This window comes from Morone saxatilis, unplaced genomic scaffold, assembly GCF_004916995.1.
Source record: "Morone saxatilis isolate NCDOM2014 unplaced genomic scaffold, NCSU_SB_2.0 Contig5, whole genome shotgun sequence".
In the NCBI taxonomy this organism is placed as follows: Eukaryota; Metazoa; Chordata; class Actinopteri; family Moronidae; genus Morone; species Morone saxatilis.
Window position 1 is genome coordinate 25337708 of NW_023340095.1, and position 14084 is coordinate 25351791.

The 14084-nt window shown below is 38.9% G+C and overlaps 2 protein-coding genes across 2 annotated transcripts in view; one reads left to right on the plus strand and one right to left on the minus strand.

Moving 5' to 3' along the window:
• caska (calcium/calmodulin-dependent serine protein kinase a) overlaps nt 1-6706 on the plus strand; it is a 72522-nt gene extending 65816 nt beyond the window's left edge. The window contains 5 exon segments of the mRNA XM_035677339.1: nt 1936-2016; nt 2105-2185; nt 2279-2481; nt 2621-2704; nt 5121-6706. Of these exon segments, the coding sequence (XP_035533232.1) occupies nt 1936-2016; nt 2105-2185; nt 2279-2481; nt 2621-2704; nt 5121-5297 (626 nt within the window). The 3' untranslated portion in view covers nt 5298-6706.
• A 5412-nt stretch (nt 6707-12118) lies between these two features.
• The window catches only part of nyx (nyctalopin), a 7645-nt gene continuing 5679 nt past the window's right edge, over nt 12119-14084 (minus strand). The window contains exon 4 of the mRNA XM_035675944.1: nt 12119-12986. Within this exon, the coding sequence (XP_035531837.1) occupies nt 12119-12986 (868 nt within the window). The remainder of the gene's footprint in view (nt 12987-14084) is intronic.

The following is a 14084-nucleotide window of genomic DNA, read 5'->3' on the forward strand; positions in this document are numbered from 1 at the left end:
AGTACATGAGACAGATAATCTGTTAAAAAAATCAGGTTCCTCCTATTTGTAAGAATCTGAGAATCAGAGATGGAAAAGATAGTTGGGACCCAAACAACCCAAAGTGTCAATTATATTTTTCACAGATTATCTGTCTCATATACTATTGTCGGGAGTTTAAGCAAAAATAACAAAAAAATATCACCAGTTACCCTACAACAGCGACAACAACCATACATTGTGTGTTTCCATCTCCACTGCTGGCACTGCACAGCTGCCCAGCTGTTGTATCTTGCTGTTTGTGTGTAACATTTTGTAATTCTGCTGTGTAACCGAACCATGTTATGACCCCTCCTGTTCATCTCTCTGGCTTTCTCCTACTGAACGGCCTCTCTGCATGTAAGTAACAATCAGTGACAGCGTCCAGCTCTTCTCTTTTACTCTCTTCCACTGCCTCACTCTCTCTCTTTCTGTTTGTTTTGTTAACCCTGTAGATGGAATCAGTTGACACTGCCAGCGTTTCAGTTTTGTTTCTGTTGATGCAGTCAGGAAACAACAGAAGGATGAGACAAAATTGAAACCATGTAGCTTAGTTTGTGTGCTGTGATGTTCCTGTTCTTATTAGTGTTTGGTCATGTGTGCTCATTAGCAGACCCACACACAGTGAGGTAAATCTCTGGTATTAACTAACATATTGAGTCGATACTGTAAACAGATATTCATGTCAGTCTGAGCAGCAGCTGGTCTGTAGCCGCCTGTTGCACCAGAGACCCCAGTGACTTGTGGGTATTTTATTTCACTTGTCAGAGCCCTGAGATGAAGCTGCATGGAGGGTCATGTTACAGGGCTGAGAACACATTGTACAGTGAACAGCTCCGTTGTAACATACGATACACTCTGCACAACCCGCAATTCCCCTTGTTTATTCTGGCCTATGTTTTGTTTCACAGATAAATGTTTGAAGCAAAAATATTTAGTCCAAGGCAAACATAGTCAAATTGTAAGTTAGCTAGCTAATTTTAGGAGCATGCTAGCTAACTAGCTAGTGATTCTACATCAATTGTTAGCTAGCTGGTTATAACTGAAAGAAAAACACTAGCTAACTAGTTACACCAATCCTTAGTTAACATTAGGTGCTTTTATCTTTTAACCATCTTCAAACTTTTTCAACATAGATTATCCTAGCACATAGCATATCCAAGTACAGGAAAGGAAGGAGGTGACTAAGGTTCTGACTGAGTAAATAGTAAATGGACCTGTACTTGTATAGCACCTTTCTAGTCTTCAGACCACTCAAAGCACTTTACCCACTACGGTGCCACATTCACCCTTTCACCACACCATTCACTCGGTGATGGCAAAGTCCATCGAACAGAAACTAACTCGGAGCAATTTGGGGTTCAGTATCTTGCTGAAGGATACTTCAACATGTGGCGAGGAGCCGGGGATCGAACCAACAACCTTCCGATTAGTGGATGACCCACTTGCCTCTGAGCCACAGCCGCTCAGGCTTGCTCAACTGTTATTGGAGCACAGAGCAAAAAGGGGCAGAATTTAGGGAGGCGTCCATTAAATTTACGGCAACTTTTCTGCAGTCCTGCTAGACTTAGGGAAATCACAAAAATATTCATCACTTCAACAATCAAGTGGAGCCTTTGTGCTTTTTGCTTTATTATATTGGCAGTCTCATGATTTCTCACTGGATGAATTACTGCCTGGTCAGATTTATTTAAACTCAAAAAGAACATAAAGAATCATCATCACTTCACAGATCATCTCAGCTGTCCAGATGTCATTTCCGCTCACTGTTTTGGCATTAGGCTTTTTGCCAGTGAGATTCTGAATCTTCACCACATAGTTAGCAGATGTGTTTCAGACTATTTAGTACGACAAGCCCTCTATTGTTTGTCCCAGCACACTCCACATACTCTTTGTCTGTCTTCTCTAAACCTCCAGTGTTCGACCAACTAGATCTTGTCACATATGAAGAGGTTGTGAAGCTTCCTGCCTTCAAGAGGAAAACACTAGTTTTGTTAGGTGAGTTCTGCCAAGTTTAGCAGCAAGAAATGATGATGTCTGCTTTCATTAACTGACCTCTCTGACTGACTGTCTGTATCTCTGTCAGGTGCCCATGGAGTGGGCCGAAGACACATCAAGAACACACTCATAACCAAACACCCGGACAGATTCGCCTACCCCATCCCACGTAAGACACATTTAAAGTCCTCCACAAAAACACAACGGCACCACTATATACTGTATATAAGTGAATGTAAATGTGTCTCCTGCTTCCCTGCAGACACAACCAGACCTCCAAAGAAGGATGAGGAGAACGGGAAGAACTACTACTTTGTCTCCCATGACCAGATGATGCAGGACATCAGCAACAACGAGTACCTTGAGTACGGCAGCCACGAGGACGCCATGTACGGTACGCGGCTGGAGACCATCCGCAAGATCCACCAACAGGGACTCATAGCTATACTGGATGTCGAACCTCAGGTGTGTGTGTGTGTGTGTGTGTGTCACCCACCTTCTGTTGCTGCTTTATAAAAGTATTATATATGTGTGTGTTTAGGTGTGAGTATGCATGCATGCATATATAAGGACTTTTTTACCCCTAACAACTGTTCTCCTTCAGGCCCTGAAGGTCCTGCGGACAGCAGAGTTTGCCCCATATGTCGTTTTTATCGCTGCACCAACTATTACTCCAGGCATAAATGAGGTAGGAAGACACCAAAGACACACACTCAAAGGTTGATACATTTTAAAGGAGAAGGCTGGTCATATTATACATTTTTCTTATTATTGACAAAATCTCATGAAAAGGCCAAAACAACAATGAATATAATAACAAGAGCTTTAAAGCTGCAGTAGGTAACTTTTATAAAAATAACTTTTTGTCATATTCACTGAAACTTTCACTATATCCTGACAGTAGTACAAGAGACAGATCTGTGAAACAATCAGGCTCTCTGGCTTCTCCTAGTGCTCCTAATGGTATTTGTAAGAATCCACAAACAACCATTTCACAACCGTTCATTCTTGCAAATGCAAATGCCCTACTATTATAAGACATGGGTGCAGTGCCTTACCATTTTTTCACAGCACCTAAGCCAAATAAACAGAAGAAAGCTAGGCCGAGACACTTTTTTCACATTCCAATTCAAATGTCTGCATATTCTTAAATTCTTAATTCTTAATTCTTTAAGGGTGTAGTTGCTTTATTAATCTTAACATTACATTAGTGGTATAAAATGGTTTTAAAATGACAATAATATTGTTTATCACTATTATTTCTTTTGTCCAACAAAAGTGGTTAGATTTATAATATAAGTAAGTGATGTGGATTGGACTACAGGTTATTACTTTTATTTGATTAATGATTATTTTGTCTTTATAAATTGCTTAGTCTACAAAATTACAGAAAATAGTGTAAATATGCAATTTAGTGTATATAAACATTTACTATCAGATATGACAAAGAAAAGCAAGAAGCTGAAACCAGTAAATGCTTGGTATTTCATAAATCAACTAAACATTTAATCTAATCTTTATTCTGTGTTTAAGCTATTTAAAGTAACAAAATCCCAGAAACGGTTACAAACAGCGTCAATCTGCTTTTAGTGACATTCAAAGTGCCAGCAGACCTTATGTTTCCAGCACAGACACAGAGTCTGACAGCATTCAGAAGTTCTGAAGTTTGTCAAAGGTAAAATGTTACACTGGCCACTATCGCTCAACAAAACTGCAGCAACACAGCTAGCACACAGAAACCTTTACAAATGGCTATTAATGTGCTTCTAGTGACTGTCAAAGCAATGATTCTTTCTGCTGCATATTTTAAAACTTGCTGGAAGGGAGGAAGTTAGCAGAATTTGAAGGGTTTAGTTACACTTCAGAGTCACATGTTTTACACGTTATTAAGTTATTACATTACTCTTTATTACTGAATCAAAACAAGTCCGTCTAAAAACCTGCAGCGTCATTGTGTAAAGCACTGCCATCATGCACTATCACTCTCATTCTGCCTGCTCTTCACTCTCTCATTCCTCTGCACTCATTTATTTTTGCATGCTGCATGTGTTTGTTTATTTGGTGCCCCCTCCTCAGATGCCCAGGTGGTGTCGAACGCTGCAAGTAAGTAAAACCTTACAGGATAGTGACTGCGTAGTGTTATTTTTAATTATTTGTATGTGTATTCCTTGCCATATGCTGTCTGTGTGCTTCTAGAGAGTTAGTCCTTGTTTGCCCATTCACTTCTTCCCCTGCTGAGTAAAGGCCCCACAAACTCTGCTGTAACAATATGCATGTCACACTGTGGCTCTAATATGATAGACTGTAAAAAGATGTATTATAGGAGCACTGGCACTTGTTTTTTGTCTTTTTTTCCACCTTATACAAAAGTAAGATATGCTTGCGATTCACTTTTTAGCCAGAAACAGGGATTTGGAGTCTGTGTCAAAAAGATCTTCTGAAGCATGGTTTAACAGCTCAATCACAGAATATTTGACACTTTTTATAATAGATGTCTTAGCTGTGTGTGTGTGTGTTAAGGTGTGAGGTGTGAAATAAGTCAAATATTTAACATTCTGTTCATGTATACAAAGTGAAGTACATTTTGGAAAGTTCCCATAGTAAATCTTGGTCTAATCTTGTAGAACCCCACATCTCGCTCCCACAGTGGCTTCAGGGCTCATAAGCAGAAGTACAGCAGCAGTACAGAGCTATTATCTTTGAGATTATTCCTTTGAGAGATTGGGGCAAGACCATGGCACTTTATTGTTCAGACAATTTCAAGTGGATTCCCTCTTTCCTTAAAAGAGATTCTGTAAAGTTCAAAATGTGGTTGTCTTTTCAACATAGTTTAGCCTAGCACATAGCATATGTACAGGAAAGGAGGAAGTTGACAGAGGCTTGCCAACTTATATTGGAGCACAGAGCAAAAAGGGGCGGGACTTAAGAAGCGTAAATTTCTTCTGTATTGATGACCAAATGTTTCACCATGTTTTTCTTGGGTCTTGGGTAGCTCAGTTGCTAACTATGCAGGGACCTTCTCTCTCAGCCCTGTATGTGTTCTCATCTCTCCATCACTGCCTTCCATCAGTGTGTAACCCCCTCTGTTACTCCTCCTCCACCAGGACGAGTCTCTCCAGCGGCTGCAGAAGGAGTCCGAGATCCTGCAGAAGACCTACGCCCACTACTTCGACCAGACCATTATCAACAACGAGATCGATGAGACCATCAGGCACCTGGAGGAGGCCATCGACCTGGTGTGCACCACCAGCCAGTGGGTTCCTGTGTCCTGGGTCTACTGACCTGCAGTCCCCGACCACCTCCACTTCCTCCTCCCCTCCCAGCAACGACACCTCAGCCAAACTCCATCATTCTCTCTTCAAAATAAGAATAAATAAAAAAACTATTGAAACAAGGCAATGGGAAACCTCTCTCTACACTGCACTTGATCGATAACCCCCCTCAGCGAACTTAACTGAAAGCGAGCGCAGGATTCTTTCCTCTTGAACGCTGCACAAAATGATTGGACTCTTGCCCTGACAGATGACCTAGTCATAGTGTTGTATAAAAACAGAGTAAACAAAAGTGAATATTGTCATGTCTGTACTAGCTAGGAGGCAACATTTTTGTAGATGTTTGTTTTAAAGAGACAGTACTGCATCCCGTCCTGCCATATCAATGCACTGCTGGTCTTCACCACAACCTTCCCATCACATAGACCTGTTGGGTGTCGTAGTACTGAACCATCTGTAGACAGACGCTGTCAGTGGGTAATCTGTCGATCAGCAGACTGAAGGAAAAGCACACAAACACACTGCAGTGTCTATAGATCACATCACCGCTCCTCATTCTGTGTTCATTTCTGTTTTTTTCTAAGCTGTAATGCTGCGTTCACATCCTATTGTTACCCTTCGGTACAGTTACAGTATCACCACGCACACACATGCACCTTTTCACTCACCAGGTACTGTCTCTTCTAAATAAATCCATAAATGTTTTAGAGATTTGAATGAGGTTATCATGCATGTGGACATTTGCAAGTGTCCATGCTGTTCCCAGTGTCCCTCCATAAACCTTCAAGAAAAAAAAGAAGACACAAACATATATATTAAAAAACATTCCATCTGTTTGGAAGACTGCACTCAGCCAAGGGAAGCAAGAGGGGGCAAGAAAAAAAAAAAACTAACCACGACAGTGCCGGACTTGACACCTATGCACATCCCTTGCATATTGGGTGACATTTCTAAACCACAGATTTCTAAAAAAAGAAAAAAAAGAAGAAAAAAAAGATTGACCATGTAGTGAGATGTGTTTGTAAAAAAAAAAATCGAATAAAAGTCTCGATTTTTCCTCTTATTGATTTGTCATTCGCAAAAAAAGAAACAATTTCACCATCTTCCTCATTTGCCATTTCAGAAATGTGATGTCCAAGAGTATTAGTGTTTCAATCAAGTTTAAAAATCCACAAGAGATGAAATGCTGATTTTTATTCTGAAACTGTAACTGTCTGCGAAGGAAGTGTACACTATAAATTCTGCAAAGGCCACTACTTTGCAAGTGAAGAGGAGGCAGGGTGTGCATCTATATAACCATGTATATGAATATGACATACAACTGCCCCTTGTGTAAATTACTCTGCAATGATAAAGGTTCTTCAGTATGAACAATTTTTAAAATATATTTCCTTTTATGTGTTGGAAAAGTGAACCTTGGAGTGACTCTTCTGTTTTTCTTTTCCACTGCACACAAACATGCAAGGGTATCTGTGAGCAGGTGCAGCTTTCACAAAGCCAACTTACTGTAACAGTGCTGATTTGAATTAGAATTTATTGAAAGAGGGCCCTAAAGGCACAAATACACAACAAAAACATTTTTTTGTTAAAATAAAATAGCTCTATGTTCAGACAGCAACCACTGATATAGAGAGTTCAGTCAGTAACATGGCTCTCGCAGTCCCTCCTTTCTCAGAATACAGAGAGGTATCTCGTTCCCACTTTATCCAGGGCAGGTAGCAGAATGTTCCCTTCCCTTCAGGAAGTTGCAATGTTGCAAAACAGCTTTGCACTATGTGCAACGTTGTGGTGGAGCACAAATGAAAGTTGCCAATTGACCGACACTCTTACACAGTAAAACACACCTGTAGAGTGGCAATTTTTGCAATTTTAGTGCAAAATTTTTTTTTTAAGTTGTCATAAAATCAGGCATTTTAGGCTGCAACAATCCCCCCAAAAAAGCCTATGAAATCCTGGAGGGACTGAAAATAATAAATATTATCCACTTTTCTTAGTCTTCAATTTTTCTCAAATTGAATACATACATGGAGTCTAGCCTGTGAGTCCTCAGGATTATGTACATGTTTCAGGTGAATGAGAACTCAGCTGACCTCTCAGTCAAGTGCTGCATTTTGTGATTTCAATCAATCCAAGTGAGTGATTAGAATGAAGCACAGCCTGAATACTGTGTTTTACTGTTACGTAATCCCATAGTATTAATATGTGAAAAAAAGAGGCAGCGCTGACTGAGGATAGCTGTGTTTGTTTTTCTTTTTTTTTTTAGTATGGATTTGAATCCTCAGAATGAAAATGGATACGTTACCTTAGTGGGAGGTTTTAGGCTAATGTGGCTGTTACTGTCAGCACTGGAAGTGCTGGAAACATGCTCCTACAAAGGAAATATTAGAAAATGAAAGATGCATATAGGTATTTCTCAGTCATTTTTTATCTAAGCAGTGCTGCTTTGAAGACAACAAAAAAAGGCCCATTTCCACCAATGTGAGGAAAAATTAAGATTCTGAAAGTTATGATAAGAAACTCAAAATATTGACTTAGTATCAAAAAGTCATTATTTTGAGATATAAGTCAAAAATCTTTTCATTATTTTGAGAAAGTTTGTCATTATAATGACTTAAAGACTTAAAATCTTCAAGGGCTTCCATAGAAATTGGATCTAGTGATAAAGTCTTTTTGAAAGTAGCATTCATATATAAAATATGAGTACCCACTTTACCAGCAAAAATGTTCTCTGTTCCAGGTATACTGAAGTGTGGAAATGTCTTATGTACTTACTTTTGTACTTTTACTTACAGTAAAAAATTTAATGCAGACTTTATATATAATATGGGATGTCTACACTGTGGTGCTATAACGTTTACTTGAGTACAAAATCTGAGTACTTCGTCCACCTCTGGTGTCCTGTAACAAAGGAAATGACTTTTTATTAAAATGGCAGAGAGGCAGTTTGGATAATAGGAGAGTCTTGTCAGCAGTGGTTCCCAACCTGGGGTTCGGGACCGCCAAAGTTTCATGGAGGGTTGCAAGGCCTTCTTGATATTTAAGGGTGTAAGAAAACTTACACAGTAAGTTTATCTCTCAACATTGTTCATGTGAAGAAAACTAAATGAAATTGTTATTTTGAAAGTTCAGACTATTATTTAAGATCTAAACTTTGAAGAGCTGAACACAAGCTATATTCACACAGTCTGATAAACAGCCTCATCCTGCTTTTGAGAAGTTCAAACAACCAAAGAGCAATATGAGGAAAACAGTGGATTTTTCAAAAAAAAGAAGCCCATTAAGTCTGGATGATTGTTAAAATTTTAAATACATAATGCACACACAAAATTGCACAAAAGGTTCCTAAAAATATCAAGAAAACAAACTTCCTGCAGTTATTGGTTTCACTGTTTGGATTCATTGTACAGTTTATCAAGTTGTTTCTCTACTGTTATTTGTTATGCATTGAATATGAATATAGAAATATGTCACTTAGTCAGTTTAGTCAGTGATAGAAAATGGCTTTCTTAAGAAAAAAGGTTGGGAACCACTGGCCTAGGTATAACACATATCACAGGACCACTCCCCGTCCCCTTTCAACAGTTGACCTTCCATGAATTAATCAACACTTTTGTTTTCTGGAAAATCATGATCGGCCTCACAGGGCCACTACAAGAGTCTACAAACTAAGGCTACAAAATGAGAGCAAACAAGGAAAAACTGGTTTTCATGTTCCCTGTCAGCTCCATTTAACATCACACATTATACGGCAAGGCTGCTGACAGTTGAGCTAATCTTTAATTCACAGGTTCCATTGTTTCCAATCCATTTCAATCCAATCCAGGAGAGAGCTGATATATAATCATACATTCTTAGAAAAGTAACAGGAAAGTAGGCTTCAATATAATTTGGTAGCAATTATTGGGGAAATAGAGACCGTGCTCCATTAATGAATTCCAAGTAATTGCTAGCATAATCTGGAGACTCTTTTATGCAGTGCATAGCAGATTAAATGAAAATACAAAGATGTCAAATTTGTCTACAGGGCAGGCAAGCATATAGCATTGCAACAAATATGGGGACCAAAGTTTCTAATAACTGAATATTTACTGGGGTTTACATAGATGTGTCAGTTTTTATCCATTTTTAGCAATTCTTTTGAGAAAACTAACAAAACACACTCAAATCAAATGTAGCTGTGAAAATTTTTTCTCTCTCCAGTCCCTTTCCAGCAAACTTCTTACAAAATTACTGCACCTGTAAAATGATCATTTGTGCTCCACCACAACGTTGCACATAGTGCAAAAATGTTTCGCAACATTGCAACGCAGCAGCTTTTTTGGTTATTTGGACTTGGCCAAGAAAGACTATAGATACACTATAAAACCTGATTAATTAATAATTCTGAAACTGATTTAATTGAAAATGTTGTAATTTAAAACTAGCACTAACTCAATTTTGTAAGTTAAAAATATTCTTGATTAATCAGCTTTTACTAGAAATTTTAAGTGACTCTAGTTTAGTTTTGTAATCTTTCGAATCTGAAACAAAATACCTTGTAAGAAGTACTTAAACAGGAATGTTTCTGTAACTTACAAAACTAAGTCAGTGTCACTTAAAAATTCTGGTAAAAGCTGATTAATCAAGAATGTTTCTTACAAAATTAAGTTCTTAATTAAAATTTTGATGTAATGAAAAAACGTTTTTTTTTTGTTAAAATAACCCATTACAGGTGACATAGTACGAATAGCAACAAAGTCCATAGAGGGTGGAGCTTGTGGTGGATGAATGGATCAAACACAGAACTTACACCCAGGAGAAATTATTTTCACTGACAGTTTGATTAGATTTGGGAAAAGACCATGGTTTGGGTTAAAGGTCAACGTTCACAGGATGCAGACAGCAGTCTTCTGGGTAAAAATCCTGTGTTTATGAGAGGCTCTCTGGCAGAAAGGTAGGGTACATTAAACACAAAATAGCTATTTAAACTCAATAATATTATTCTGGCACATTGTAAAGCACTGAATAGAAATATCTAAAGGTGGAATTTGAAATCAATACATTGTTTTATTTCCAAATCTTTAGACATTTTTCCAAATACATGTCTGTTTTTATTGTACTGAAGCCTCACTTAATCACTTAGTTAAAATGAGGCCACAGAAGGTAATTAAGTTATATGTATTCATTTCTGTCTTTTAACATATTACTTTTGAAATCAATCTAATTAAATGTTAAATTTGACACCAAACACCAGACATTTTTTAGTGGCTGCCACCTCTCTAGATCCACCCCTGCTGACACTTGGTGCTACAAGCATCTGCCAAAATTAAGTGTTAACAGATTTTCCTACCGTACACCTGTAAAAAAAAATATACCAGTGCCTACATAGAAAATAGTGAGTTCACTACAGCAGCTCTTCTGTAACACCTCTGCCATTTCAGATATGGCCCAGATAAATGAAAGACATTCCGAATCCTTTTACTTTTCTGCAGCAGTTCAGGATAAAAGCATGAGAGCCGCTGCATGGCAACCAGGGTACATACAAGGGATGACATGCAGCATCCAGCCTCCCAGTTGTCTTAGTCCCAGCCTAATCCCACATTAAAGGGCCAAAAGGCCAGTGTGCAGATTACTGGCATTCATCACCCACTGTATGAAAGGAGCCACTGAGGAGTGCCAAAATTCAACAGCAATTTAATTTTATTTAGAAAAATATATCATGTGACAGAGCGTTTTGTCTAATAACACCACTGAACCGCAGTAGAGGGGATTTTCTCTTACTTCTTCAGCTACACTCAACACCAGAGGGATAGTAGTATATAGTTATATATATATATATATAATATATAATCTATATATATATATATATATATATAATAGTATATATATATATAATAATTATATATATATCATAGCTATATTATAATATAGTATATATAGATATAATATTTATAAATAAATAAATAATAAAAAATATAATATAGTAGTATATATATTCGTTTGAAATATAAAGTACCTGAAAGGATTTCTTTACCTAAAGAGATCTGACATGCTTTGACACTATTCCCTCCCCCATCCACAAGCTGACATATGGCAAGCACACCAACTACACCGCCATGTATGGAGAAAGATCATGTCCATAAGGGGAAAACAGTCCATGCTCGAGGCAAAAGTCCCTCCATTATGCTGTAGCATAGCCGAGCAGCAACCACACTGAGCCGCATGCAATAAGAAGATTAATGCATTTATGGAAAAGCTGCACAACCTACATTTAGAGTTGAGTGAATAGAAGAGGACATCTGTTTAGGAGATAACTACAGGAGCTCTTATCTCCTTTAACTTTACACATAGATGTGAATGAAAATACAAAAAAACTCTAGTAACAGACTACGTAATGCTATGAATATTACGTAATATTAATTAAAATTGAGTATTATGCAAGAAAAGGTGGAGGATCACATATACATTTTCATCATGTCGCCATAAGTAATCCACAGTTTGAAATCAACTGCCGCCTCTGTAATTGTAGCAATCAATCCTGCAGCTTCGGCAGGAACCAGGAGAAGTTATGTATCAGACGTATGATTTCTCTTATATAAGTAGGTCATCTATAAATATCATAGATTATTGTGTATAAACAGCTCATGTGAAAATGAATGCCGCCATGTCAGCGTCAGTCTTTCTTCTGAGGATGGCTGAGAATATGCAGTTTAACACACTTGTGCTTCAACAGAAAAAAAACACCCCCTAATTCCGGGGCCGACTCACACCAGTAACCACACGTGCAAGGAAGAGCATTCCTTGGTGCTTTCTCAGAGAAAAAAAATCATCTCATCGGCAATTTAAAAAAGCTACCCCTTGATGTTTCCGTCTGGATACAAACCCCAGAAAAAGACAGTGCAGGAAAGACAGAAATGTATATCTGAATGGCCAATCAAACCAAAGATGAGCCACACTACAAGGAAGCAGAGGAGCGATTGGCTTGCCTGCACCTGGTGCCTGACCCCTGCAGAGAGCTGCCCATCCTCGGGGTCCAGAAGGGTCCCATTGCGGAGGCTCTCTGTGCTGTTCCCCATCTCCTCCCTGAGCTCCTGCTGGAGCAGCTTGGAGATGAGGCTGTTGAAGCGGTTCTCCGTGGTGGACACGATCTCGGACGAGGCCGTGGTCAGATTTAGCTCTGCGGGGTCCACGCACGTGCCATTCACCTTGGCAAAGACCACCTCACTGAGATCCAGCCCTGCCACAGAGGAAGGTGAGGCACAGGGGATGTCCCGCACCAGCTTGTAGTTTTCCATCCACTCCTTCAGCCACTCCAGGAAGCAGTCGCACACCCAGGGGTTTCTAAACAGGTAGAGGCGGCCAAGAAAGTAGATGGGCTGGAAGACGGGGAAGGGAAGGGTGGTGAGGTTGTTGCTGTTCAAGTGGAGTGTGATTAGGCTGGTCAGGTTTTCAAAAGTGCCTTCCTCGATGTATAGCACCTGGTTCCTGTCCAGGTACAGGACCTCCAACTCTACTTGGTCGCTGAACCAGGTCTTGGACACGTTGGTCAACTGATTACCTCCAAGGTTGAGCATCTTGAGGCGAATGAGGCCCTTGAAGGCAAGCTGGGGCAGATCAGACAGCAGGTTGTCATTGAGGTAGAAGTTCTCCAGCCGCACAAGGTCCTGGAAGGCCTGGTCATGGATCACGTTGATGCGGTTCTCCTGGAGGTTCAGGTACCTGAGATAAGACAAAGAAAGGGATGTTTAGAAGACTAAGGACTTAAGGGTAATTTTTTTCACACGCACTTTGTAGAGCGACTAAAACAAGTTCTAAGGTGACGGTCAAAATGCAGGCAAAGGCGAAAACAAATATTAAAGGAATGCTCTCCAAACCTAGTAATCCTGCGTACACAAAAAGGGAAAAGTACAACCACCACTAGAAATGTACAACAAGAGAATAATCATGGAGGAAGGGAACAACTGAGCTGCAGCAAAGAGACTAAAAGCTACCCATCCAGGCACATTGGCACGTGGAAAGAAAACAAGGCCACGCAGTATGAACGAGATGTGCAGCAGTGTCCTAAGAGGGTAGTATCTCAAGGGATTGGGCTGGTGTTGTTCTACATTTTTCTTACCGTTAACAAATTCAATGAAAAAACAAAAATGCTCCAGTTTGTCTCCCAATAGTTGTGACTTCTTAACCCAGTCTGAAGCCCATTTGTTTTTTTTCTGAAGATGTTTAAAAATGGGTAAAAAAAAAAATATAGAATTTAATTTCTAAAAATGTTGAGAACTGCCGTTTTTAACAAATATTAGGAAAGAGGAGTGAATATGCTCTGCATGAATGATAAATTATGCATAATTAATATAACTGAATTAATATAAATATAAACTGGTGAGTTTAAAAAAAACAAAAACAAAAAAAAACCCTGTACAGTTGTTATGAACAGGAAAATTATCTATAGAGACCAAAACTGTTTTTTGTACCAGACTGTAAACATAGTTTATTTCCGCTGTAAAGTTGGGCATTTTAGTATGGGGTCTAATGGAGATTGACTTACTGCTGGAGCCAGCCTCAAGTGGCTGTTAGAGGAAATGCAGTTTTTGTTACTTCCATTGTGTGTGTTAGTGAGAGTGGAGTATATATAATGAGAAGCCTAGCTGGAATTGTGGGTAAAACAATTACTTAATATCTTACCAAATTCACCTGAGGAGTTCAAGTTGACACTTTTGGGTTTCTTTTTCTGTATTTAGGTTTGTACTTTATCAAAGAAAGATGTTTCTAATGCAGTGGGTCATTTTTATATGAATGATTCAACTGGTAGATGTTTTTTTT